This window comes from Rhincodon typus, chromosome 8 (assembly GCF_021869965.1).
Source record: "Rhincodon typus isolate 14 chromosome 8, sRhiTyp1.1, whole genome shotgun sequence".
In the NCBI taxonomy this organism is placed as follows: Eukaryota; Metazoa; Chordata; class Chondrichthyes; order Orectolobiformes; family Rhincodontidae; genus Rhincodon; species Rhincodon typus.
In genome coordinates this window covers 81,150,381-81,176,712 of record NC_063339.1, presented here as the reverse complement: position 1 = coordinate 81,176,712, position 26,332 = coordinate 81,150,381, and the positions used below count along the sequence as shown (strand labels likewise).

The following is a 26,332-nucleotide window of genomic DNA, read 5'->3' as shown; positions in this document are numbered from 1 at the left end:
GTCAGTACATTACCTCCTTTCCTGTATGCTTTAATCCTTCTAACCAACCTCATGTGGAGGGTTTCATTAAAAAAAACCTTGTAAAAATCTAAGCATATTATTTCCAACGGCTCTCCTTTATCAGTTTTGCTCATAACATCTTCAAAAAACTTTCAAAGTTTGTCAAAAACGATTTCCCATTCGCCAATTCATGCTGACTATGTCACGTTGCCTTTGGATCATTATTGTCATCCAGGTGTCTATCTATCCTTTTCTTTATAGTAGATTCTAGCATTTTCCCACTACTGTTGTCAGGCTAATAGGTCTGTAGTTTCCTGTTTTCTCTCTCTGTCTGTTTTTATAAAGTGGAGTGATATTGCTACCTTCTAATCCACAGGAAGCATTTGAGAATCCATCTATGTATAACTATAGAGGATAATAAGGTTTTGGAGTAGATTTGTAGCTCGGGTTGTGGGTGTTGAGGTTGGTTGGCTCGCCAAGCTGGTTTCTTGTTTCGCAGACGTTTCGTTACCATGCTGGGTAACATCCTCAGTGCAGCCTCCGATGAAGCGTCAGTGTGTTTTCCCGCCTGGTTTCCCGACCAATACTCACTCATCTCAATCCACATGGACAAGAAGAGCCACGACTTCGACTGGGACAACACCAAAATCCTGGGACAGGCGAGGCAGAGACAGGCACGAGAATTCCTAGAAGCCTAGCACTCCACAAAGCATGCTATTAATAAACACATTGAACTCGACCCCATATACATTCCACTACGAAGGAAAACCGGAAGCGAAGCAATCCATCTCAACGGACCCCACAGTTTAAAAACCAGGCGGGAAAACACACCGACGCTGCATCGGAGCCTGCACTGAGATGTTACCCAGCATGGTAATGAAACGTCTGCGAAACAAGAAACCAGCTTGGCGAGCCAACCAACCTCAATATAGATGATAATCACCAATTCATCGATTATCATGATATCCACCTCCTTCACACTCTGGGATGCAAGACCTTCAGGTCCTAGGGATTTATCAACCTTCAGACCATTGACTTCTCCAATACAATCTTCTTACTAATTCTAATTTCTTTCAATTCCTCATTCTCCCTAGCCACTTCAATCTCTAACTCTGGCAGATTTCAGGTAAATTCCAAGTGGAAACCAGCAAAAAATAATCGTTCAGCTTCTCTACCATTTCTCTATTCCCCATTTTAAATTATCCTGTGTGAGTAATGTACCCACATTTGGTTTAGCCATATCCTTCCTTTTTACGTACCCTTAGAAGTTTCTACATTTTTTTTTATGTTCCTTTCCTCGATTGCATTCACATTGTTTTCTCCATTTCCCACGTCAGTTTCTTCCTCCTCTTTTTCTGTATTCTATAAGCTTCATAATCTTCAGAGTTACTTAAAGTTTCAGTACGGGAGGTTTATGTAACTTCCCTGCTTTTATATTCAACAGTTTTAGTTATGAAGCCCAAGTCCAATACGCTTTGCTAACCACTCTCTTGATCTGCTTTGCTAACCACTCTCTTGGTCTGCCTTGCCACATCTGAAGATGCTGCACATGTAGCCCAAGTTCCTCCATTCCCCCACAATCTTTAGAACTGTGCAATAAAGTCTATTGTCTCTCTGTACCTCTTCAGCACACCTCACATTGCTCTATATAAATTGCAGGTGCCACCTATTTGCCCACTCTGCAAGCCCACATTCTTATCGAATCCCTGTTCACCATTTCTCCAAACCAGTATCATCAGCAATTACTAAATTTTATTTTGCATTCCAAAGTATGTTCACAAAATCACTTGCATTTATGAAAGAAGGCAGTGGTCCTCACATTGATTCTTAGGGACCACTATTGTCTAGTGCCTCCCAGTCTGAAAAACAACATAACTCAAAGTTTTATGTCCTTATGTCCCTTTTTTTGTTAAAATACAAACCTATCACTGAGCCCTTCTATTCCATGAATCTCAATTATATTTGCCAGCCTTTTATGAGATACTTTTGGCAAGGTTTTCTTAAAGTCCAGACCCAATCTGCTATATTCTCTTGATCAAAAAATGCAATTACATTAAATCAAGAATGATCTCCTTTATACAAATCAATGTAGCCTCTCCGAGCTAAATTACTAGGTATTTGGACAGTTTTGAGACTTTTCCTCACAATCTAAGTGACTAGGAATTTCCTTATATCTATTCTAGAGCAAGTTGCACTTGCCACTCTCCAAGCAGGTTCATCTCTCCACATCTGAGGAAGATTGTAAGATTGGAAGCCCCGCAAGCACCTCCAACTCCACTTCCCTTAGCAATTAGGATATAAGCCTTCCAGACCAGGCAATTTATCCATTTGAAACTTTACAGCCTTCCCAGAACATCCTGTCAATCAAATCACACCCCATCCATTGGCTGTACCATCTCCCCTTCTACAGATATTTTGTTAGCACATACAATAAAGTGCTCACTACTCATCTAGCTTTATCTTGTACCTCGAGATAAATCTCACCATCTTTGCATCTAATAGTTTCACCAGGCTAACTAAAACCCACATTGTTTACATGCTGGTAGAAGATTTTGGAGTTCCCTTTTATTGTAATTGTCATTCTATTCCCAGAGCCAGTCATACTGTCCTCTCCATTTCCCCTGTCAACTTGTTGTGTACAGCCTGGTTCTCATCTGAAGACTTTACCTGACACGGCCTCCTTTTTCGTTCCATCGTGTTCTCTCCCCCTCTCATCCGAGGAGCCCAGAATTTGGTTGCAATGTGTCTAGTATGTACCTAAAATATTTCTTCCTTAAAAGATCACCCATTATTCTATTATTCTTGTCAAACTTTGATTCCCTGCTGTCCGGGTTAGATCCCCTGCCCTCCCAATCAAATTTGGCATTTGCATTTTAGCTTGTTCCTTACTTTAGGTTAAGCAACATATTGTCAGTATTTGCAGATCCAATGATATGTGCAGATTCAGTAAGTATTGTTAAAAGAATTATGTGTTTTCAAAAAATATATATATACATACAGATTTCAGTCTCTTTACAGCTTCCTCACAGATGTGCATTCCTCGAGATTCATCTACCTCCACGTGGCCTAAATACTGAAAAGGAAAATAAAGTTTGGATCAGCCTGTGACATACTCTACCAGATTCCAGCAAATTTAGTTTCAGCTCCTTGCTTGTTTCACTGAATGAGCATACTTTATTATATGCTACAAATGGACCCAACATTATTCCCCATCTGTGCATTAGCCAACTGCAAACTCGACCTTAGGTGTACTGGTACAACTGGATTTAGAAATCTACATGCTCCAGACCTGTAATGAAATTGTAGGTGAGAGTTTCAGGTGTGCATTGGGTTGGATTAAATGGTAATGATTCATAAGTCAATTAACTTGCTGTTAATGCACAGGCATTGACAAGGACCAAAACTAAAAACTTCGGCAAGTTTTTGAAGGTTGGAAACCAGCATTGGAGGTCTATGCCAATTAAAAACAGTGTTTAAAGGTTAGGGGAGAAGAGAAAGGAATACCACTGATATAATAATGCATAAAATGAACTTACCATCACCCAACACCAAGTTCTTTTTTATGTCATATTTATTCACATGCATCGTTCCTTTCAAATTCACCAGTCTTTTAAAGCATCAACAGATACTCGAATTTTACATATTTCTGATAATTCAATTTTACATCTCTGTGCTAAATCACCTGAGCAAGGGTGTCATGCTTCATCTAGTTATCCTGCTTCATCAGCAAAAAAATTCACTGAAATCAGTGCCAGTTGACAAACTACCCACTGTCAATGATAATACACTACCGCTAATCTACAAACTATTCCACTGATTTTATACCAGTACCAATCTACAAACAATCCCACTGTCACTGTTATTATACCAGCACCAACCTACAAACTACCCTACTCTCATTGATATTTTAAGTATTTTGTTTCCCAAATCACTGGTCTAATTCCCAAAAGATGAAGTGGAAAGACAGTGAAAGGTAAACTCAAAGTGACTGAATTTATTTATTTTGTTGACAATCTATTTTTCCAAATTCATATTTTGCATCAGTCACATTATAGGTGATTTTAACCTAAAAGAGATTGTACAGCATAACTGTTTACATCCTTGGCACTTTCACCTCCATTTTATGAACAAACTGTGAAAAGCAGTGTCACAAGGTATAAACAGTTTCATTCCAGAGGGCTCAGTATTCCCTCATCACTGGTCAAATACATTGACACAAAGTAACGTACTGATGCCAGAAAATCCACCAGCACAACACAGGAGAGGATCCTGATGTTTTCTAAAATACACTTTTGAAGTAAGATCTTACTGGAAATGAGCCACTTCAAGCCATCCCATTTTTTCAGAGACTGTGAATTATTCCAAACCAAATATCATCAGCATGTCATCAAACCTTTCAACAGAGGGCAAGTTAAACAAAGTGTTAGATGGCTCAAAGCAAACAAGTTAGCTGCAGTTCAATTTCTGAGGAGTCATGGAGGGTGCAGCATAGCGAGGAGTCATCTTTACTTCTGACCTTATTATGGAGGGAAGGCCATTGATGAAGCAGCTGAAGACTTATGGGCCTAGGACACTGCCTTGAAGAACACCTGCAGAGACATCCTGGAGCTGAGATAACTCTAACAAACTCAAGATTCCCTTGGTGCTACAGGTGAAGGAATCTCACTGAAGTACAAGGTAAGTTATCTCAGTCTTTCTAAAGGGTTAGTACATTTAGGTCGTCTTCTGGTTAGTACAGGGAGTTCAGACAGTAAGTAAGTTGGGGGGAGGGGGGAAGCTATTTGTTAGAAAGTAATAACTGTAATTTTTAGGTAGCTAATTAAAATTTAACTTGTAATAAAAGCCAATAGAGAGTCAGTCATATCAGTTGGTGGTGTTTTGTGTTCCGCCTGCGAGATGTGGTCAAATCATGGACGCTGAGAGTATCCCTGATAATTACATCTGCAGGAAGTGAATCCAGATTCAACTGCTGACCAAACAAATGGTTTGGCTTCAGCAGCAGTTGGGGACAGTAAGGAGTTGACAAATGTCAGAGAGTGTCATAGATAAAAGGTTACAGAAATGTGGTTACACCCAAGGTACTGGAAGATAGATGGATGACAACTAGATGGAACAGGCAGTTGTGCAGGATTTTCCTGCAGCTGTCCCCCTGTCAAACAAGCGTTCCATTTTGGATACTGACGAGGGGGATGGCTCATCAGGAGACAGCAGCAGCAAGCAGAACAACAGCATCAAGGCTGGCTCTGCTGTACAGAGGGGAGAGACAAAGCGTAGTAGAGCAATAGTAATTGGAAACTCAATAGTCTGGGACACAAATAGGCGATTCTGTGGCCGTGAGAGACACACCAGGACGGTATGTTGCCTCCCTGGTGCCAGGGTCATGGATATCTCTGTGGGTACAGGGCATCCTGAAACAGGAGCGCAAACAGATAGAAATCATTGTCCACACACACACACCCACCCACCCACACACACACCCACCCACCCACACACACACACACACACACACACACACAGGAAAGGTTACCGGACCCGAAACGTTAACACTCTTTTGTCCTTCACAGAGGCTGCCAGAACTGCTGAACTTTTCCAGTAACTTTGTTTTTGTTGCTGATTCACGGCATCTGCAGTTCTTTCGATTTTTATTTAGAAGTCATTGTTCATATTGGCACAACTGACATAGGTAGGAAGAGTGACAAGGTCCTGCAACAACAATTCAAGGATGTAGGTAGTAAACTAAAAAGCAGGATCTCTCATGTGGTAATCTCAGGATTACTCCCTGTGCCACATGCTACTGAGGTTAGAAACAGAGAGAGTACAATTGAACACATGGCTAAAGAGGTGGTGTAGTGGGGAGGGCTTCAGATATGTGATCATTGGGAAGTCTTCCTGGAAAGGTGGGACCTGTACAAGAAGGAGGGGTTGCACCTAAACTGGAGGGGCACAAAAATCCTGTTAAGAAGGTTGAATAGTGCCACACAGGAGTGTTTAAACTGACGTGGTAGTGGTGGTTTGGGGGTGGGGGGGACGACTGGAGCCGGTGAGTGACTATACAGACTAGGGAAGAGTTTGAGACTAAGACAAACATAGCTATGAGGAACAGCAGTAAGGGAGAGGTTGCTGAACTCAGCACAACTGGAGGCTTGGACTGCATTGACTTCAATGCAAGTATAACGGGTAAGACAGATGAACTTAGCGGCTGGGTTAATGCATGCAATTATGATGCTGTTGCTATTACAGAAACGTGGATGAAAGAGGAACATGATTAGTAGGTTAATGTTCGGGGATATCTATGCTTTAAGTGGGAGACAGGAGAAAGCAAAAGAGGTGGGAGAGCTGCATTACTGGTTAGGGAGCATATCACAGCCGCTTTGAGGGATGACACCCTCTTGGAGGGATCTTGCAGCAAGACATTACAAGTAGAGCTCAGAAATAGGAAGAGTGAAATTGCAAATGTTGGGATTATTCGACAAACCTCTCAGCTGGCAGCATATTGAGGAAGAGATATGTAGTCAGTTTCTGGAAAGTTGATGTTGGTTGGCTCGCCGAGCTGGTACGTTTTGTTACCACGCTGGGTAAAATCCTCAGTGCAGCCTCCAATGAAGCTTCGGTGTATTTTGCCCCCTGGTTTTTAAACTGCGGAGTCCGTTGAGATGGATTGCCTCACTTCTGGTTTTCCTTCGTAGTGGAGTGTATATGGGGTCGAGTTCAATGTGTTTATTAATAGCATGCTTCATGGAGTGCCAGGCTTCTAGGAATTCCCGTGCCTGTCTCTGCCTAACTTGTCCCAGGATTTTGGTGTTGTCCCAGTCGAAATGGTGGTTCTCCTTGTCCATGTGGATTGAGATGAGTGAGTATTGGTCATGTCTTTTTGTGGCCAGTTGGTGTTCATGTACCCTTATTTTCAGTTTCCTTCTTGTTTGTCCAATGTAGTGTTTCTCAGAGTCTCTGGAGGGGATCTTATAGATGACACTGGTCCTGTCCATGGTGGGGAGTGGGTCTTTAGTTCGGGTGAGCAGTTGTCATAGGGTTGACGTGGGTTTGTGCGCCACTCTGATGCCCAGCGGTTGTAGGAGTCTACAAAGTCATCTACAAGATCCCCTGCAGAGACTGTGAGAAACACTACATCGGACAAACAGGAAGGAAACTGAAAACAAGGGTACGTGAACACCAACTGGCTACCAATACTCGCTCATCTCAATCCACATGGACGAGGAGAACCATCACTTCGACTGGGACAACACCAAGATCCTGGGACAGGCTAGGCAGAGACAGGCACGAGAATTCCTAGAAGCCTGGTACTCCACGAAGCATGCTATTAATAAACACATTGAACTTGACCGCATATACATTCCACTACGGAGGAAAACCGGAGTGAGGCAATCCAGCTCAACGGACCCCACAGTTTAAAAACCAGGCGGGAAAACACACCGAAGCTTCATCGGAGGCTGCACTGAGGATGTTACCCAGCATGGTAATGAAACGTCTGCGAAACAAGAAACCAGCTTGGCGAGCCAACCAACCTCAACACCCACAACCCGAGCTACAAATCTACTCCAAAACCTTAGGTTCTGGAAAGATGTGAAAATAATGGGGTTGTTGTGCTGCATGATTTTTAACTTCCACTATTTTGACACTCTCTTAATTCTGGGATTTGGATGGGGAGCAATTTGTTAGGTGTGCCCAGGAAGGGTTTTTTGAAACACTATGTGGATAGTCCAATGAGGGAGAGGGCCTTACTGGACCTGGCATTGGGAAACAAGCCTGTTCAGGTGATCAATGTTTCAGTCAGAATGTATTTCGGAAATAGCAACTATAATTCAGTATGTTTTGGGATACTTATAGATAAGGACAACAGTGGACCTCAGATGAAGGTGTTAAATTGGGGGAAGGCCAAACTATAACCAAATAAGTCAAGGATTGGAGAACGTGGATTGGGAGTGGTTGTTTGAGGGTAAATCTACACCCGACGTGACAGCTTTTTAAAGACCAGTTGATTAGAGTACAGGACAGGCATATTACTGTGAAAATGAAAGACAGGAATGGCAGGTTTCAGGAACCTTGGATGACAGGGGAAATTATCAGCTTAGTCAAAAAAAAAAAGCAAACCTAAGGTACCCTAGGCAACTAAAAACAGACGAAGTCCTTGAAGAATACAGAGAAAGTAGGAAGGAGCTCAAACAGCGAGTTGGGAGGGCTAAAAGAGGCTACGACGTGTCCTTGGCAAGCAAGTTTAAGCAAAATCCCAAGGCAGTCTATACATATGTTACAAGCAAGAAGCTAACTCGGGAAAGAGTACGCCCACTCAAGCATAAAGGAGAGAGATTGTGTGTGGAGTCAGAGGAAATGGGTGAGGTCCTTAAATGATTGGTATTACCCCCCCCCACCAAGGATTTGGGCATCATTTGGATAGCATTTAGTGCCCATTCCTAATTGCCCACAGAGCCATTAAGAGTCAACCACATTGCTGCAGGTCTGAAATCATATGTAGGCCAGACCAGATATGGATGACAGTTTCCTTCCCTAAATCCCCAGATGGGTTTTCCTGGCAATCAACATTGGCTTCAAGGTCATCATTAGACTCTCAATTCCAGATTTTTTTTTGAACTGAATTCAATTTCCACCATCTGCTATGGCAGGATTTGAACCCACATCCTCAGGACATTACCTGGGTCTCTGGATGAACAGTCCAGCAATACCACCACCAGGCCATTGCCTCCCCTCTCATTCACCAAAGAGAGGACATGAGGGATGTTGAGATTAGGGAAAGAGGTGTGAATACTCTCAGACAGGTCAACATAATAAAGGAAGAAGCATTGGGTGTCTTGAAATACATTACAGTAGACAAGTCCCCAGGGCCAGATGGGATCTACCCTAGGATATTGTGGGAGGTAAGGCAGGAAATAGTTGGGGTCTTAACAGATACCCTTGCATCCTCTTTGGCCCCAGGCAAGATTGCACAGGATTGTGGAATGGCCAATGTTGTTACTTTGTTTCAAATGGGAAACAGAGATAATCCAGGCAATTACAGGTTGGTGAGTTTAATGTCAGTGGTGGGGAAGCTGTTGGTGAAGACATTGAGAGACAGGATTTATTCATATTTGGAAGCAAATGGACCGGTTAGTGATAAGCAGCATGGGTCTGTGCGGTTTGTACGACCTGATTGGGTTTATTTGAAATGGTGACAAGATTGCTGAGGGAAGGGCAGTGGATGTTGTCTACATGAACTTTAGTAAGACACTTGATAAGGTACCTCAAGACAGGCTGGTACAAAGGGTTTCTGAGAATGCAGATCAGTAACTAGTGATGTTCTATAGTGATCACTACTGGGACCTTTATCACTTGTAATATATAAAAATGATCTATAGGAGAATGTGTGTGGGTTTGATTAGTAAGTTTGTGGATGACACTAAAATTGGCAGAGTTACCGATAATGACAAGGATTATCAAAGAATACAGCAGGATATAGCTAGATTGCAGACTTGGGCAGAGAAATGGCAGATGGAGTTTAATCTATACAAATGCAAGGTGATGCATTTTGGAAGATCAAATTCAGGTATGAATTGCACAATAACTGGCCAAACCCTGAGGAGCACTGATATACAGAGGGCATACAGGTGCACACAGCGGCAACACAGATGGATAAGGTGGTCAAGAAGGCATACACAGCACACTTACCTTCATTGGTCAGGGCATCAAATGTAAAAGTTGCAAGTTTTTACAGCTACATAAAACTTTAATTAGGCCACATTTGGAATATTGCATGCTGATCTGGTCGCCACACTACCAAAAGGATGTGGATGCTTTGGAGAGGGTGCAGAAAAAGTTTACCAGAATGTTGCCTGGTCTGAAGGGTTTTAGTTATGAAGAGAGGTTGGATAAACTCGGATTGTTTTCACTGGAAAGACAGAGGCTGAGGGGTAACTTCAGAGGTCTACAAAGTTATGAGAGGCACAGATAGGTTGGAAAGATCAACTACAAGAGGGCACAGGTTCAAGGTGAGACAGGAAAGGTTTAGGGGAGAAGTGCAGGGAAAGTTTTTCAATCAAGAAGGTGGTGGGAGTCTGGAACACACTGACAGTGGAGGTGGTGGAAGCAGGCACATCAGCAACATTTAAGGCCTATCTTGATAGACATATGAATGAGGCAAACAGAAGGATAGAAACTGCGCATGGGCAATAAGTAGTGGGTCTAAATTAGGATTAGGAATTGGCACAGGCTTGGAGGGCTGAAGTGACCGTGCTGTGTCGTACTGTGTTGTATCTTCCTTTGCACTGGCTATCAAGGTGTTGCTTGACTGAGAGTCAACATGAATCAGTGAGTATAGTGGCAGTCAGTAAACAGAGTTTGGTATGAATAAGCACATGGGCAGCAGAGTTGTGGACGACCTAAAGTTTGCAGAGGGCAGATGAGGGGCAACACTCAGCAGTGAATTGGAGTGGCCAAATCTAGAGATAACAAAGGCACAGATGAAGATTGCAACAGAGATGAGCTAATATATAGATGAAATCAGGAAGCTTTTTAGATGTGGTATCAAGTAGCCATAGCAACCCTGCAAATGTGTGGTCAGGAGCTCATCCTAGGGTCAAATATGACACTAAGATTGTGAAGTACAGATTTAGCATTAGATTGTTTCAAGAAAAAGGAAGGTGCCCATAGCTAGGAGCAGGGATCAAAAACTATGGCTTCAGTCTTTTATATATTTGATTAAGAGAACATTTCTGCTAATTCAGATAGTCATAGAGCTATATAACATGGAAACAGACCCTTTGAACCAATTCATTTATAACCTTTGAGAAATGTGGAATAGGTCAAGAAAATGAAGTTGAGGGTAAAGACCCACCAGGACTGCAACATCAATGCCGGAACAGCTTCAAAGACCCATGTGGTTTACACCTGCTCCTGTTTTTTCAATGTTGCACTTTTTCAGATTTAATCAGTATTCCGGAAATGGGATTATAATTTTCAATTTCACCATAAAATGTTATGAATGGTTATTTGAGTTTTTATAACATTTTTTTCAGATGGATAAAGTGTCAGATTTGCTTCATCTGGCAGCAATATTGACTTAAACATTTAAATTGTACATAAGGATATAGTCTTAAGCACCTGGACAATAACATTGTTTCAATGTACTGCAGTACAAAAGCACATCAGCAATGTGCTGGGACATCAGTTTCTTTTAAGTGGCTCTACATATTTTACATTGAGGAAAAAGATTGCATTTTTAGCACAAATATAATCAAGCTAATACTCAGTAACAATGAAAAACAAAACACATCTTCTCGGATATACAATGACAAATCATGCCACTGGTGATTTATTATTGATTTATTACTGATTCATGCTCAAGTCATTTGAAGATACAGTGTATAAACACTATAGCTACAGACAAAAATACTAGTAACTTTTATCAAAATTGGAAAAAATGAACGTTTAAACCAATATTCTAAAAGAAGATTAGAAAGCAGGCTTCTGATGACTCAACTACTGAAGGCAGTATGCATTGAATGACAAGTAATTAGCAAGTCCCAGGACACAGGTCACATAAATAACCTATACTAAGGCAGCACGAGGGACACTGGATCCCAAAACTAGGGAACGAGAAACACATGAGACAGGATTGAAACAAAGAACCTTAACCGCTCTCCCTGCGTCTTCTTCCCTTGGTAAAGCTACAGCAAAGGTTCACTAAATTAGTTGCCAGGTGTCCTCTATAATGAAATAGTGATTAAACTGAGTCCACTTCATGAGAATTTAGAAGAAATTATTCTTCTGCAATTTCACTGAAACACAAGCTATGAAGGGATCGGACAGGGTTAACACATTCTTTGGATGTGGAACCTAGAAACAGATCTGGGGGGCAGTCACAGGGTCGTGGTTCAATCATTTAAGATTAAGACAAAGATTAACTTAGCTTTATTCTGACCCATTTCCCACACTTCAGCCCTCACCCCTCTTCTTCCCTCCCACAACACAGATAGGCTTCCACGGTCCTAACATCCCCACCCCCCCGCCACCAGCATCCATATTCAAAAGATCTTTAACTGCAATTTTAGCCACCTACAGCAGGGTGCCACCACCAAACACTCCCTGTCTCCCTCTTGTCCACATTCTGCAGGACTGTTCCCCTCTAGGACACCCAGGTCAATTCCTCCTCTACTCCTACCACCTTCCCATGCAATCGCAGAAGGTGTAACACTTGCCCATTTACCTCCTCCCTCCTCACAAACCAATGTCCTAGACACACCTTCCAAGTGAAACAGCAATTTACCTGCACTTCACACAATCTAGTCTACTGCACTCACTGCTCACAACGTGGTCTCCTCCACGCAGACCGAGTGACTGCTTTGCAGAACACTTTATGTTCTGTATGTAAAAATGACCTTGCGCTTCTGGTTGCCTTCCACTTCAACACACCGTGTTCCCTGGCCAACATCTCTGCCTCAGGCTTGCTATAATGCTCCAGTGAGGCTGACTGCAAACTGGAAAAACAGCATCTCATTTTCCGTTTGGAGTCCCTGCAGCCTTCAGTACTCAATATCAAGTTCAATAATTTTAGATCTTAAACATGCTCTTCCATGTCCATTACCCATCCCCACACCCCGGCCCTGTCTTGACATGGGCTGTTTTCAGCTCATCAAACTCATTTTCATCCACTAATGGTCCCCAATAGCAAATTTTCTTTCTCCCTGACTTACATCCATCCCTTTGTCTGCCCTCTTGCTGTCTCTGGGCTCCATCTCGGCCTGTCCACTCATTCCTTTTGCCTCCCCACCACTTATCTTCAACAACTATACCACCTTTTCCTAGATACTATCAGCACTGAAGGGTCACTGGACTCAAAACATTAATTCTGCTTTCTCTCCACAGATGCTGCCAGACCTGAATTTCTCCAACAATTTCTGTTTTTATGATAACGACAAACTTGTTCAGGCAAAGGGCCGGGAGTCTTTGGAACACTATACCCCAATACTCCAACTGTGAACATTTTTAGTACTGAAACTGATTTTTGTTGTCTCAGGGAATCAAAACCACAAGGAGCAGGTGGGAAAGGGATTTGTGGTAGATGATCAGTAACGATCATATGGAATGACACAGAATGTTCCAAAGGCCAAACGATTCCTATTCTGATGTAATCTGTGCATGAGTGACCAACTGGCAGGAGCAGTTCGCGTGAGGGAGAGAAAGAGGTGTCGGTTGATATACAATAGAATAGCAACATAAAGTCACCAAGTGAAACGCTGAGAAGGTCGGAACAGAGGGAAATGTTTCATCGGGGATATATCTTTTAGCCACAGTCAAAATGAATTTTCTTGTCCACTTTACATCGTCTTTCCCTTCTTTTGTTCACTTGCTTTTAATCTCAAAAAACAAACTGCCAAGAAATGAGAACAACCTAATACTTCTCCTGTCATCAATAGATTCCCAGACAACATTCCTCGACTCAAGATGTGATAGTGAGGGGGGCTGTAATGGGCCTGCAAAGCTGCTTAAGATTTGGTAGTAATGCTGGAGACAGGCTGATTGATCTCTGACCTTGCAGTTGAGGAGTAAAAGTCAGCCTGTTTTATCTCCATAGCTTAGCTTGGAAAATGTTCTGCGAAAGTTGCAATTGTTTGTGTCATTAAAAAAAAGCTTCCTCACCTATCTGAGGAGTCCGGGTTATCTTGGTCAGATTGACTTAATCACACAGCAGTAGTCTTTAAAGAAATGAGAATCGTGCATCACGAACCACACCGATACTGTCAAAACGCACAACTACGATAACTATTTTGAAGCTCAAGATAAAAACCTTCTACTTGGAATGACCTACACATACAATGCAGAATGAAGTAATCTATTTAGCATAAAATGAGATTTTGTTTTCAAAAACACGATGCTCCATTTTGTGTTCATAAATACAGTTAAGAATTTGATCACGGTAAAATATTACTGCAAAACCAATAAAAATAAACACAACCAAAGTTCTTGCAGCGCTACTTTCTAACATAAACATTCCAGTCCTTTACAGTGAGTATTTAAAAAAAGAGTATGTGGCAAAAGGGTGACTAGAAGCTTATTCTACAATGTGTTTCAGGAAAGTCTTAGGACGCTTTGGACAGAGCTCCAGATGAGAAGGCCAAGCCAAAGCTGCCGACTTCTACCAACTCTAAATGAAAGGTACTGCACAGACAGGAAGGGATATATAGCTACTCACTGCTGGTGAGTGTCAAGGGAGTTGAAGATGTTGGTGAAGAATATAAATTCAACAAGTTGCAGGACCAAAAGGTAATATAGACAATAAGGATGTTTTTAACCCTTCTCAAAGCCTTCACTTTCTTTCTAAAGTGGCATGTGCAACACTGGACACACTACTCGAGTTGAAACCACACTAGTGTTTTATTTAGATACAGAATTGCTTCACTTTCAGATAAGCAGCAGCTTTCTGTGGTCAGTGAGGGGAAGAGGCTACTTGACTTTGCAAATGATCACAAACGGATGAGGGAAGCAGATGGTCTCAATTTGAATGGATGCATCCTGTGGCTTTCTGAGGATTCAGGGAGATTCGCCCTGACCTGACCAGGAAGGAGGAGAATCAACAGAACCAGTACTACTGCTGGAGATGCACTTAAGGAACTCTCCGAAAACAGGCAAAAGTGCCTGGCAATGGTTACTCCAAGTGACTACACGGTGAAAAGGGGATTCTGAACTCATTAGAAGTTAGCAGCAACTGTGCACTGTTTGCTGGAAGGACAATAATTCTACATACTGCAAAATGTATGTTCAGTATTAAAAAGTAATACTCATCTGTAATTTAAACTCTGTTACCTACAAAAAGGAGTGTTTAGTCAATTGTGCTTTCAGCTATTTATTACATTAAAAAAGTTTAAAACATTCAATGTTTAATCTCACACTTTCAACTAGTAACTAATTTTTTTTTTAAATTTATCAGTCACTGGGGAGATTGTAACACTCTGGCAGATGTACGGATTCCAAAAGTGATTGGAAATTTGTTATTCTTACTAGATCATCAAGTGACTAAGTCTGTTGAGGGAAGTGAGAATGGGCATGGGTAATGACGCACAGGTATAGAAGCCAAGGGAATAAAAGGAACAAACAAAAAGATCATTTCCCCATTGAAATAAAGAGCAAGGAGAGATTGACTTGCCAGCTGATCAGTCTGTATACTATATCGACTTTTATATTAAATACGAAACAATTATGATCGGCTCAAGATATTAAAGAGTAGGTCAATCAAGATAATTTTAATTAACTGCATGCATGTTGAAAGTTTGGTTAGCCTATACTGGCTAACTTATAGAACTGAGACTTTAAAATAGTATAATATTTTGAACACATTATAAAGTTGTAGAGAGGTTTAATATGTTCATGGTCAGTTTTTATGTTTAGTGCTCCTTCTTATATCCATGCAACAGAAAGTAGTGATGGAAAGGTATTTATGCATAAAATGCACATTAGAAAATCACTTGCACTAACACAGAATTTCCGTGACTAAATGATTTATTATTAGGAAGGTACATGTGTGTAACTGCTTTACCATATCAATAACATAGACTGGAGTATTAGAGGCACAGTTTCAAAGTTCAAAGGGGACATAAATTGACTATACTGCAAAAAATTAGATCAGAAGTAAGGTGTTTGCTGATTATTGTACAATGCTCAGTATCATTCATTTTTTACTAATTTGTGGGACCTGGCGTCATTGGCTGGCCAGCATTTATTGCCTGTCCCCAGCTGGCCTCGAGAAGGTGGTGAATTGCTGCAAGCCACCTGCCGTGGGTTGACCAATGACGCCATCAGGGAGGGAATTCCAGTATTTTGAACCTGCGACTGAGAAGGAACATTGATATATTTCCAAGTCAGGATGGTGAGGGGCTTGGAGGGGAACTTGAAGGTGGTGGTGTTCCCAAATATCTGCTGCCCTTGTCCTTCTAGATGGAAGCATTCCTGGGTTTGGAAAGTGCTGTCTGAGGATCTTTGGTGAATTTCTGCAGCGTACCTTGTAGATAGTATATTTAGCGATGATGGTGGAGGGAGTGGATGCTTGTGGATGTAGTGCTGCCTTGTCCAGGATGGTCTCAAGCTTCTTGTGTTGTTGGAGCTACACTCATTCAGGCAATTGGGGAGTATTCCATTACACTCCTAACTTGTGCCTTGTGGATGGCGGACAGGCTTTGGAGAGTCAGGTGGTGAGTTACTCACCACAGTATTCCTAGCCTCTGACCTGCTCTTATAGCCACTGTGTTTATGTGGTGAGTCCAGTTGAGTTTCTGGTCAATGGTAACCCCCAGGATGTTGACAGTGGGGGATTCGGTGAAGGTAACCATTGAATGTCAAAGGTCGGTGGTTAGATTGTCTCTTATTGGTGATGGTCAAAGCCGAGCATTTGTGTACCACTTGTCAGCCCAAACCTAGATATTGTCTGGATCTTGTTGCATTTGAACATGGACTGCTTCAGTATCTGAGAAGTCACAAATGGTGCTGAATATTGAGAAATCATCAACAAACATCCACACTTCTGACCTTGTGATGGAGGGAAGATCATTAATGAAGCAGCTGAAGACGGCTGGGCATAGGACATTACCCTGAGGAACACCTGCAGAGATGTCCTGGAGCTGAGATGACTGACCTCCAACAACCACAACCATCTTCCAATGTGTGAGGTATGACTTCAAGCACCAGAGAGTTTGCCCCTGATACCCAATGATTCCAGTTTTGCTAGGGCTCCTTGATGCCACACCCGGTCAAATGCAGCCTTCCCGTCAAGGACTGTCACTCTTGCCATACATCTAGAATTCAGCTCTTTTGTCTATGTTGAATCAAGGCTGTAATGAGGTCAGGAACCGTGTGGTTCTGGCAGAACCCAAAAAGGGCATCACTGAGCAGGTTATTGCTGAGCAGTGCTGTTTGATAACACTGTTGATGATATCTTCTATTAGTTTATTGATGATCAAGAGTTGACTGATGGGACAGTAACTGGCCAGGTTGGATTTGACCTTATTTTTATTTACAGGACATACCTGGGCAATTTTCCACATTGTCAGGTAGATGCCAGTGTTGGAACACCTTAGTTAGGGGAGCAGCAAGTTCTACAGCACAAGCCTTCAGTAATATTGTACTGCTGAAATGTTGTCAGGGCCTGTAGCCTTTGCAGCATCCAGTGTCTCCAACTGTTTCTTGACATCACATGGAATGAACCGAATTAACTAGGACAAAATTCCTAAGATACTGAAACAATCCATGCCAATATGCAGCAAGACCAGGATTGAGAAGCTTTGCTGATAAACGGCAGAAATGCCACACAAGTGCTGGATGATGACTAGTTCTAACAAGAGCAAACCTAACCATCATCATTTGACATTCAATGCTGAATCCTCAAATATCAGCATCATGGGGGGTACCAGTGACTGGGAAATTCATCAAATATGAACACTATGGCTACAAGAGCAAGTCAGAGGCTGGGAATACTGCAACGAGTAACTCATCTTCTCTTTCCCCAAAACCTGGGCACCATGTACATGATACAAGTTAAGACAGTGATGGAATACTCTCCAGTTGCCAGGAAAAGTGCAGTTCAAACAATATTTGATAAGCTCAAAATCATCTAGGTCAAGGCAGGCCATTTAATATCCCATCCACTGCTTTCAACATTAGCTCCCTCCAATACTGATGCACCGCAGCAGCAATGTGTACCATCTACAAGCTTCACTGCAGCACCTCACCAAAGATCCTTTGACAGCACCTTCCAAACCTGTGACCTCTGCCACCTAGAATATATGGGTACATCATCACCTGCCAGTCGCCATTCTGGCTTGGAAATATATCACCGTTCCTTCAATGTCATGGGTCAGAATCCTTGAAGGTCCTTCGTAACAGCATTGTGGGTGTCCTTAAACCCTAGGGGCATAAATAAGGTGAATGTCAAAGGTCTTTTCCCTAGAGTGGGGCAGTTTAAAACTAAGGGACATATTTTTAAGGTGAGACGAGAAAGATTTGAAAGGAACTTAATGAGCAATTTTTTCGCACAGGTGTGGCTCGTATGTTGAATGAACTGCCAGAGGAAGTGGTCGATGCGGTATAGTTACAACATCTGGATAAATACATGAAAAGGAAAGGTTTAAGAGAGATATGGCCCAAACGCAGGCAAGTGGGACTAGTTTACTTTGGAAAACCTGGTCAGCATGGATGAGTTGGACAAATGGATCCGCTTCCATGCTCTAGGACTCTGAGTACAGACACAGAGTCCTCAACCGTTTCTCATATAACAAGTCCTGCATGCCTGGGATCATTCTTGTAAATGTCCTCTGGACCCCCTCTAAAGCCAGCACATCCTAACTTAGACACAGGCCCAAAACCGTTCATAATACTCTAAGTTCGGTCTGACCAGAATTTTATACAGCCTCAGTAGTATATTCATGCTCTCGTATTCTAGCCTTGTCAAAATGAATGCCAACATTGCATTTGCCTTCCTAACTGCCAACTGAATCTGCATGCTAATCTTAAGAAAATCCTAAACTAGGACTCCCAAGTCTATTTGTACTTCAGACTTCCGAAGCCTTTCCCCATTTTGAGAAAAGTTTATGCTTCTATTCTTCCTAACAAAACGCATCACCTCACATTTTCCCACATTACACTCTATCAACTACTTCTTTGCCCACTCTCTTATCCTGCCCAAGTCCTTCTGCAGCCTTCCTGCTTCCTCAACATTACCTATCGCTCTACCTAGCTGTGCCACCTGCAAACTTAGCATCAATGTCCTCAGTTCCTTCATCCAGATCATTAATACATAATGTGAATCATCGTGGTCTCAACACTAAGCCATTCCAAAAAAAAAAAGACCCCTTTATCCACATATGAACTGCTTCAGCAACTGGGAAATTGCAAATGGAACTAATTCTTAATCGAGGGCCCTCTTGTGGCACAGTGAAAATGTCCCTACTCCTGAACCAAGAGGCTTGTGTTGTAGTTCCAACTATTGTGTAATAACATATTGAACAGGTTGATTAGAAACATGGGTTAAATTTTTAAAAATTAGCAGAAGCCAAACTGACTCATCAGTTTTCTGCTGATCGACTGTAGGAGCTACTTGAAAGTACCATCCATCATTTGGCTTATATTTAAAAGCAGCCAGATGGGACAGTAATTAACCAGATTGGATTTGTCGTGCTTTTTTTTCCACGCACAGCACACATCCAGGCAGAGATAGTAGGAACTGCCGATGCTGGAGAATCTGAGATAACAAGGTGTAGAGCTGGATGAACACAGCAGGCCAGGCAGCATTAGAGGAGCAGGAAAGCTGACGTTTCGGGTCTAGACCTTTCAGAAAAATAATTTTCTGAAGAAGGGTCCAGACCCGAAACGTCAGCTTTCCTGCTCCTCTGGTGCTGCCTGGCCAGCTCTACACCTTGTTATCACATATCTAGGCAATTTTCCACTTTCTTGGGTAGATGTCAGATTCGCAATCTACAGTAGTAAGGTAGTGAAATAGGCAATTATCCTTGGTTGGGTCTAATGCATTCAATAATTGATTTGAAAGGTAAGAGCAAAACTATTCAAACAAAAAACATCAGGAACAGTCTGTGGGAATTTGCATGACCTGACATACCCCACACTGAAAGAGGAGGATGTGTAGAAACGATGATGACAGAAATAGGGTGGTGCTACAAACATAGACTGGATTTTTTAAATTAAAATTTATTAGCATTACAAATGCTTCCCAATAGCCAGTCATCTGAGTATGAATTGTGCATGTTAAATAGTGGATCATGTATAACATTTCAACAACAAGCCCACACATCGCCCGCAGGTTGGGACTGTTCCACTTTTGCCAGTAGATGGACGCTGCTAAACAATCTTCATAATCATTCCAGCAGTTATTTCCACAAAGAGGTTACTTGGATAATTCAGTCCTTCTCAAGCAAATCTTTCAGAAAAGTATTAGGGTTCAAGTAAGCATGTTTTATTTTGGTTTGGAATGCTGCTAATGTCATTTAAATGGAAGATACTGAATGCACAAAAAGGGATTTGTTTTCTTCTTTCATGGAAAGTAGGCAGTACTGGCCAACCTGAACTGAGTGGTTTGCTAGGTTATTTCAGAGAACAGTTAAGAATCTGTGGGTCTGCAGTCATATATCAGTCAGACCAGAGTTCCACCTGCTCGAAAGGCATGAAATAACATCTTTGAACAGATTGATTAGAAAACAAAAAATAGGGACAGCAGATTTATATCCCTAATGCGAAATTAGTGAGCAGATGGGTTTTTATGACAATCAATAGTTTAATAGCTAATTCCAGATTTTCTCATTAATCGAAATTTGAATGCTATTAGCAATTCTGGGTGAGCTTGGAGATGATGTCTTCAGAACATCAGCCTGAACCTCTGGACTACTAGCCCAGTGACATTACCATTGTGCCATCACCTCCTTTTTCAGGGACCACCCAAGTGTTAACATGATTTGTCTTGTTACGAAGAAAACATATGAATTCCGATTTGTGAATGCTCCAATGTTCTGCGTCTTGTGCTGTAAAATTGTTATTCTGATGTCTTTCACAAGAACTTTTCTGCAGGAAATTTTCTGCTGTAATTTACTTAATGGAATCTAGAATTAATCAATCCAGAGATGGAGAGATTTGAGCAATCTTAACAGTTTAGAATCATTACACAACATGCTCTAACAATTAAATCAAACGTTCAATAAATTAGCTTCAGTGCAGCGCATTTACAGCATAAAAATGAGGCCGGGGGGCCGTCGTGGGAATGAGAGAGAGAGTTCCATGGACTGACAACCTTCTTCCTCAGACAGCAGTGGAGATCATTGAATATATTCATGGTTGAGTTCAATAGGTTTCTGAAAGAGTAGACAGTTGAGAGCTATGGGGGGGCGGCAGACAAGAAACTGGGGTTGAAACAACCAAATCAGCCACGGTCTTATTGAATGGCTTAGCAGGTTTGTAGGGCTAAATGGCCTACAGTTGTTCTTAAGTCCTATGTTTCTACATATCTCAAGCATGTTGAAATATTACAACACATCTTTTGCTTAACTCTATGCATCAAACACTACTTCTCCAGCATACGTGCTACATAAATTCTGATCAAAGGGGCTGTACTATACCAATTGTAACCCAGTTCTCTCCTTCTTATAGGACAAATGCTGCAATATATGGGGTTGCTTAGGATACTGAAGGTTGAATGAAACAAGTTATGGACACTTTTAGATGTGCAATTTATTATTTTTAAATTCAAATTATAGGCTTGCACCATAAAAACTTATTGGTCTTTTCCCTCAAAGATTAAGATCATCTCTTCATCTACCTTGCCAAACAAGTCAACCCTCCACAAAGGACTTCCCCTGCCCTAACACTGAACAGAACATTCTAGTTTCTTTCCTAACTCCCGATCACTTTCTTTGATTTCGTCTTGCCCATGCCTGCTCACGTGATTGTATTTCCACTAAAATGATCAACATTCAACTCCTCTTGTAACCACACCAGCTACATTTTGAGTGGCTCTCTCTCGCTAAGTATTGCTTTCCAATGCTTTCCAGTTCTTTTAAATAGCCATCATTCCCACAGCTACAACTATTATCTTCAGTAACTGATCATAGCGCACAGAGCTGAATTCCAGAGATGTGGTGGGACTGACAGCCCTAGATATCAAGGCTGCATTCGACCAAGTGTGGCATCAAGGAGCCCTAGCAAAACTGGACTCAATGGGTATCAGCGGGGAAACGGTCTGATGGTTGGAGTCATACCTGACACATAGGAAGATGGTCGTGGTTGTGGGAGGTCAATCATCCCAGCTCCAGGACATCTCTGCAGGAGTTCCTCAGGGTAGTGACCTCGGCCCAACTATCTTCAGCTGCTTCATCAATGACCTTCCCTCCATCATAAGGTCAGAAGTGGAGATGTTTGCTGATGATTGCACAATGTTCAGCACCATTCGTGACTCCTCAGATACTGAAGCAGTCCATGTTCACATGCAACAAGATCTGGACAATACCCAGGCTTGGGCTGACAAGTGGCAAGTGACCCGCGCCACACAAATGCCAGGCTATGACCATCACCAATAAGAGACAATCTAACCATCGCCCTTTGACATTCAATGGTGTTACCATCACTGAATCCCCCACTATCAACATCCTGGGGGTTACCATTGACCAGAAACTCAACTGGACTCACCACATTAACAGAGAGTGGCTACAACAGCAGGCCAAAAGCTGGGAATACTGCGGCGAGTAACTCACCTCCTGACTCCTCAAAGCCTATCCACCATCTACAAGGCACAAGTTAGGAGTGTAATGGAATACTCCCACCTACCTGGTTCAGTACAGTCCCAACAACACAAGAAGCTTGACACCATCCAGGGCAAAGCAGCCTGACTGATTGGCACTCCATCTACAAGCATTCACTCACTCCACCACCAACGCTCAGTAGCAGCAGTGTGTACTATCTACAGGATGCACTGCAGAAACTCACCAAAGATCCTCAGACAGGACCTTCCAAACTCACGACCACTTCCATCTAGAAGGACAAGGGCAGCAGATATATGGGAACACCATCACGCCCAATTTCCTCTCCAAGTCACTCACCATCCCGACTCGGAAATATATCGCCGCTCCTTTACTGTCGCTGGATCATAAACCTGGAAATCCCTCGCTAATAGCATTGTGGGTCAACCCACAGCAGGAGGACTGCAGCGGTTCAAAAAGGCAGCTCACCATCACCTTCAAGGGCAACTAGGGATGGGCAAGAAATGCTGGCCAGCCAGCAATGCCCACACCCCGCAAATGAATAAATAGAAAAAATTTCCGCTGGTCCTTCCTTCAGTCTTCAACAGTCAAGCACATCGTTCTCCTCAAATGCCTTTCCTCCATCAGACAACCCACTGGGCTGACCCTAGCTTTGCTGCACCTGGAGCACCTTGCCTTCAAGGCAGTTACCTGTAAAGTCCTCTCTGGAGCTATCCTTGGTCCCTGAAATTCCTCATCTACATGCTGCCCCTCAACTGTATCCTCCAAAAACAGGCTTCCAATCTTGAACTAAGACCTCAATGCATTTCTATTCACTCGGTCAATGGGCAAAACAACCATGTTAAAACCGGATTCTGGCAATTGAAGGAGAAGGCTTGAAATTCTGCTTCGTGTTCTGAAGGGCAGTAATCTATTTAAAAATAACTTCCATCAAACATAGTAGTACCCCCCAGTTTCCTGCTTTAACATGGAAACTCAGAACCATCATCTAAAACTACACAGATGAACAATTCTTCCGAGAGCACAATAATAAAAGTAGATAATTGTTAGGAGTTTTAAATGTTACAAACCACATCAGCTTCAGTTTGTAGTTGGCTTTCACTATAACGCAGCTAACTGTCATCAACATAGAGGCTAATTGAGTGATCTTTAAAGCTTGTGGCTGTTTATTAAAATTCGTTCACAAAGTGAGAGCATCACTGGCTATGGCACTTATCGCCCATCTACAGTTTCCTGAAAATATCTGGTGAGCTGCCTTGATAAGTTGCAGCCCTGTATACACATTGTGCCATAAGGAATTCCAGGATTTTGGTCCAGCGACAGCGTAAGCACAGTGACAAATTTCCAAGTCAGGATGGTGAGTGTTTTGGAAGGGAACCTGCAGGTGGTGGTGCTCCCATGTATCTGCTGCCCTTAATCCTTCTAGGTTTGGCAGTTGTGGATTTGAAAGGTACTGGCAAAGTGTTCCTTGTGAGGCACTATAATGCATACTATGAATGCTGCTGCACCTTTGTGATGGAGGGAGTGAAAATTGATGGGTACTAATCAAGTGGGATGCTTTGTCCTAGATAATGTCAAACTTCTTGATGGTTGGTGGAGCTGCACTCATCCAGGTAAATGGGGAGCATTCCATCAGAGTCCTGATCTGTGTCTTGTAGATAGTGAACCAGGTTTGGGGAGGTGTGTTATACATCACAGAATTCCTAGCTTCTGACCTGCTGTTGTAGCCACTGTATTTGTGTGACTGGCCCCCAGTTCAGTTTCCAGTTAATAGTAAGGATGTTGATAGTGGGGGATTCTGCAATGGTAATGTTGCTGAAGGTCAGGGGAAATGATTAGATTCTCTCTTATTGAAGATAGTCATTGCTTGGCACTTGCATGCTATGAATTTGTCACTCATCACCTCAAGATATCCTAATTTTGTTGTATATAAATAGAAGCAAAGAGGGCAAGATCACCCTACTGTGGATCTCCTTCAAATGAGAGACAGAGCTGGAAAAGTATATCAGCAGTGCTGCTTCAAACAGAAGTTTTACTGACCTCTAAACATACATCCATTATCCTCAGCAACTTAATATTTGTCACTACAGTCCATGAGGACTGTTTTTTTTAAATGAAGTCCTCAACTTGAATATCCCACCAACATTTAAGCTTTGTTTTTCACAGCTTATCATCAACCAGTCATCAGAAGACAAGCAATGTTTTTTTTTTATCTAGAACGACTTGGTATCTTCAAATGAGAGAAAATTCCAAAGCAGAGAAAACATGATGCCTTTAACACAATGACAATTGCAGCATCTCAGTACGGTGGTAACAGACGCCTTCAGCGCGCTGCAAGATCAGACTTCCTTCCTGAACTTCCACATTCTAAACTTCTCATCTGGGCTTTTAGAAGCTATTTATATTGTTACCATGCCAAATTTGATTTTCAATTAATAATGATCCAAAAACAGTTAAAATCTAAATCTTTCCTAAGATGTCATTTCTTCACATTTATTGAAAGCATGAAAGTCTCCAAAGTCCCTGTTATTCTACTTTCAGCCACCAATACCTATATATTAATCTAAACTTTTTGTTTGATATGCCCCTTCAAGTAGAACTTTGGAGTTTTGATGTTGGAGGATGCAGTTTATATCCGATAAAGAGTTTACAAGTTCACAACCAACAGTAAATACATCATTCCTCTAGTTCTAATCTGCTGTGTAAACTGTCTATTTAACCCAGTGACCTGGTCACCATGTGACTACAATGTAATTATGGTGCCAATCACCACAGATTTATACCAACAGTTCATTATCTGTAACAGTACCCACCGCAGTTAACTATGTCAGAGTCTCCATTTTAATATTTCATATAATACTTGCACCCTATCAAATTGCATCAGTAGAACAGCTCATTTGCTTACTTTGTCACTTAGCAAGTATAAAAATAAAAGCTAAATACTACAGCTGCTGGAAACCTGAAATAGAAACAACACACGGGAAATAGTCAGGTCAGACAGCACTTGTAAGGAGGAAAACAATTGGTATTTGAGGTCAATAGCTTTTCATCTTTCTGACATTAATCCTCTATTCAAGCATTTTCTAGGGAAAGGGGTGTGGGGGAAGAGTGAGTCTACTCTGTACAGCATGCCTTAAACACCTATAAATCTTCTTCACAACATGGTCCATATCAGCTGTGGATTCAATGCACCAACTTATAAGGCTCCTGCACTTTTAAGGTAAAAAAAATTGAGACCACCACGGCTTTTTTACTTCACTGTATTTTTGACTATGAATTAACGATGTTTTAAAACCAATGATTGTGGAAGAGATTGCTGCACTTTTAAAAAGTACTGAATCTCATTGTAAGTTACGTTTACACTGCTGCCTTGTTTAAATGCTATCAGGGGTGGGGTTATTGGTAGGCGGGCTAGTGCCAGAGGGTGAGTACAAAGATAGATTTGGCCGATAAAGTGTTGATGATTGCCTTTATCATCAGCAATTCCACACACCAAATCGACCTAACAATAACAATCTAATTGGTGCCTCGGTAGATGTGCACGACACTGGCAGAAGCATTCAGACCAAGGCAAGTACAGATGGTAAATCTTTCTCTCCAGTGAAATATTTAAAGCATGAAGAAAACTGGTTTATTTTTCTTAACCAGCTGCTGCAAGCTGTGGCCCTTAACCAGTAATATGAGTCATAGAAATCTGCAGCACAGAAAAAGGCCCTTAGGCCCATCACACCAGTGCTGGTCAAAAACAACTTAATTATTCTAATCCCATTTTCCGGCACTTGGCCCATTGCCTTGTACACACTTGGCATTGCAAATGCACATTGAAATACGACTTAAATGTTATGAGGGTTTCTGCCTGTACCACCCTTACAACAGTGAGTTCCAGATTCCCACCACCTCTGGGCGGAGTGAGACAGAGCACAAGGATGGGAGGCTGATGGGGTAGGGCAAGAAGGAGCGAGAGAGAGAGCGTGTGAGGGGGAGGGAGAGGGCGAGAGAGAGGAGTGCGCGAGGAGGAGCGCACGAGGGGGGAGAAGGGCGAGAGAGATGGGCGGGAAGGCTCGGGGGAGGGCAGGGGG

General features: G+C 42.1%; 1 protein-coding gene across 6 annotated transcripts in view; it reads right to left on the bottom strand.

Annotated features, from left to right (window-relative positions):
• The window catches only part of numb (NUMB endocytic adaptor protein), a 252,505-nt gene that overhangs the window by 62,291 nt on the left and 163,882 nt on the right, over positions 1-26,332 (bottom strand). For all 6 annotated transcript variants that reach the window (XM_048599601.1, XM_048599605.1, XM_048599600.1 and 3 more), the window contains exon 4: positions 2,999-3,073. In XM_048599601.1, coding sequence (XP_048455558.1) covers positions 2,999-3,073 — 75 coding nt within the window. The remainder of the gene's footprint in view (positions 1-2,998; positions 3,074-26,332) is intronic.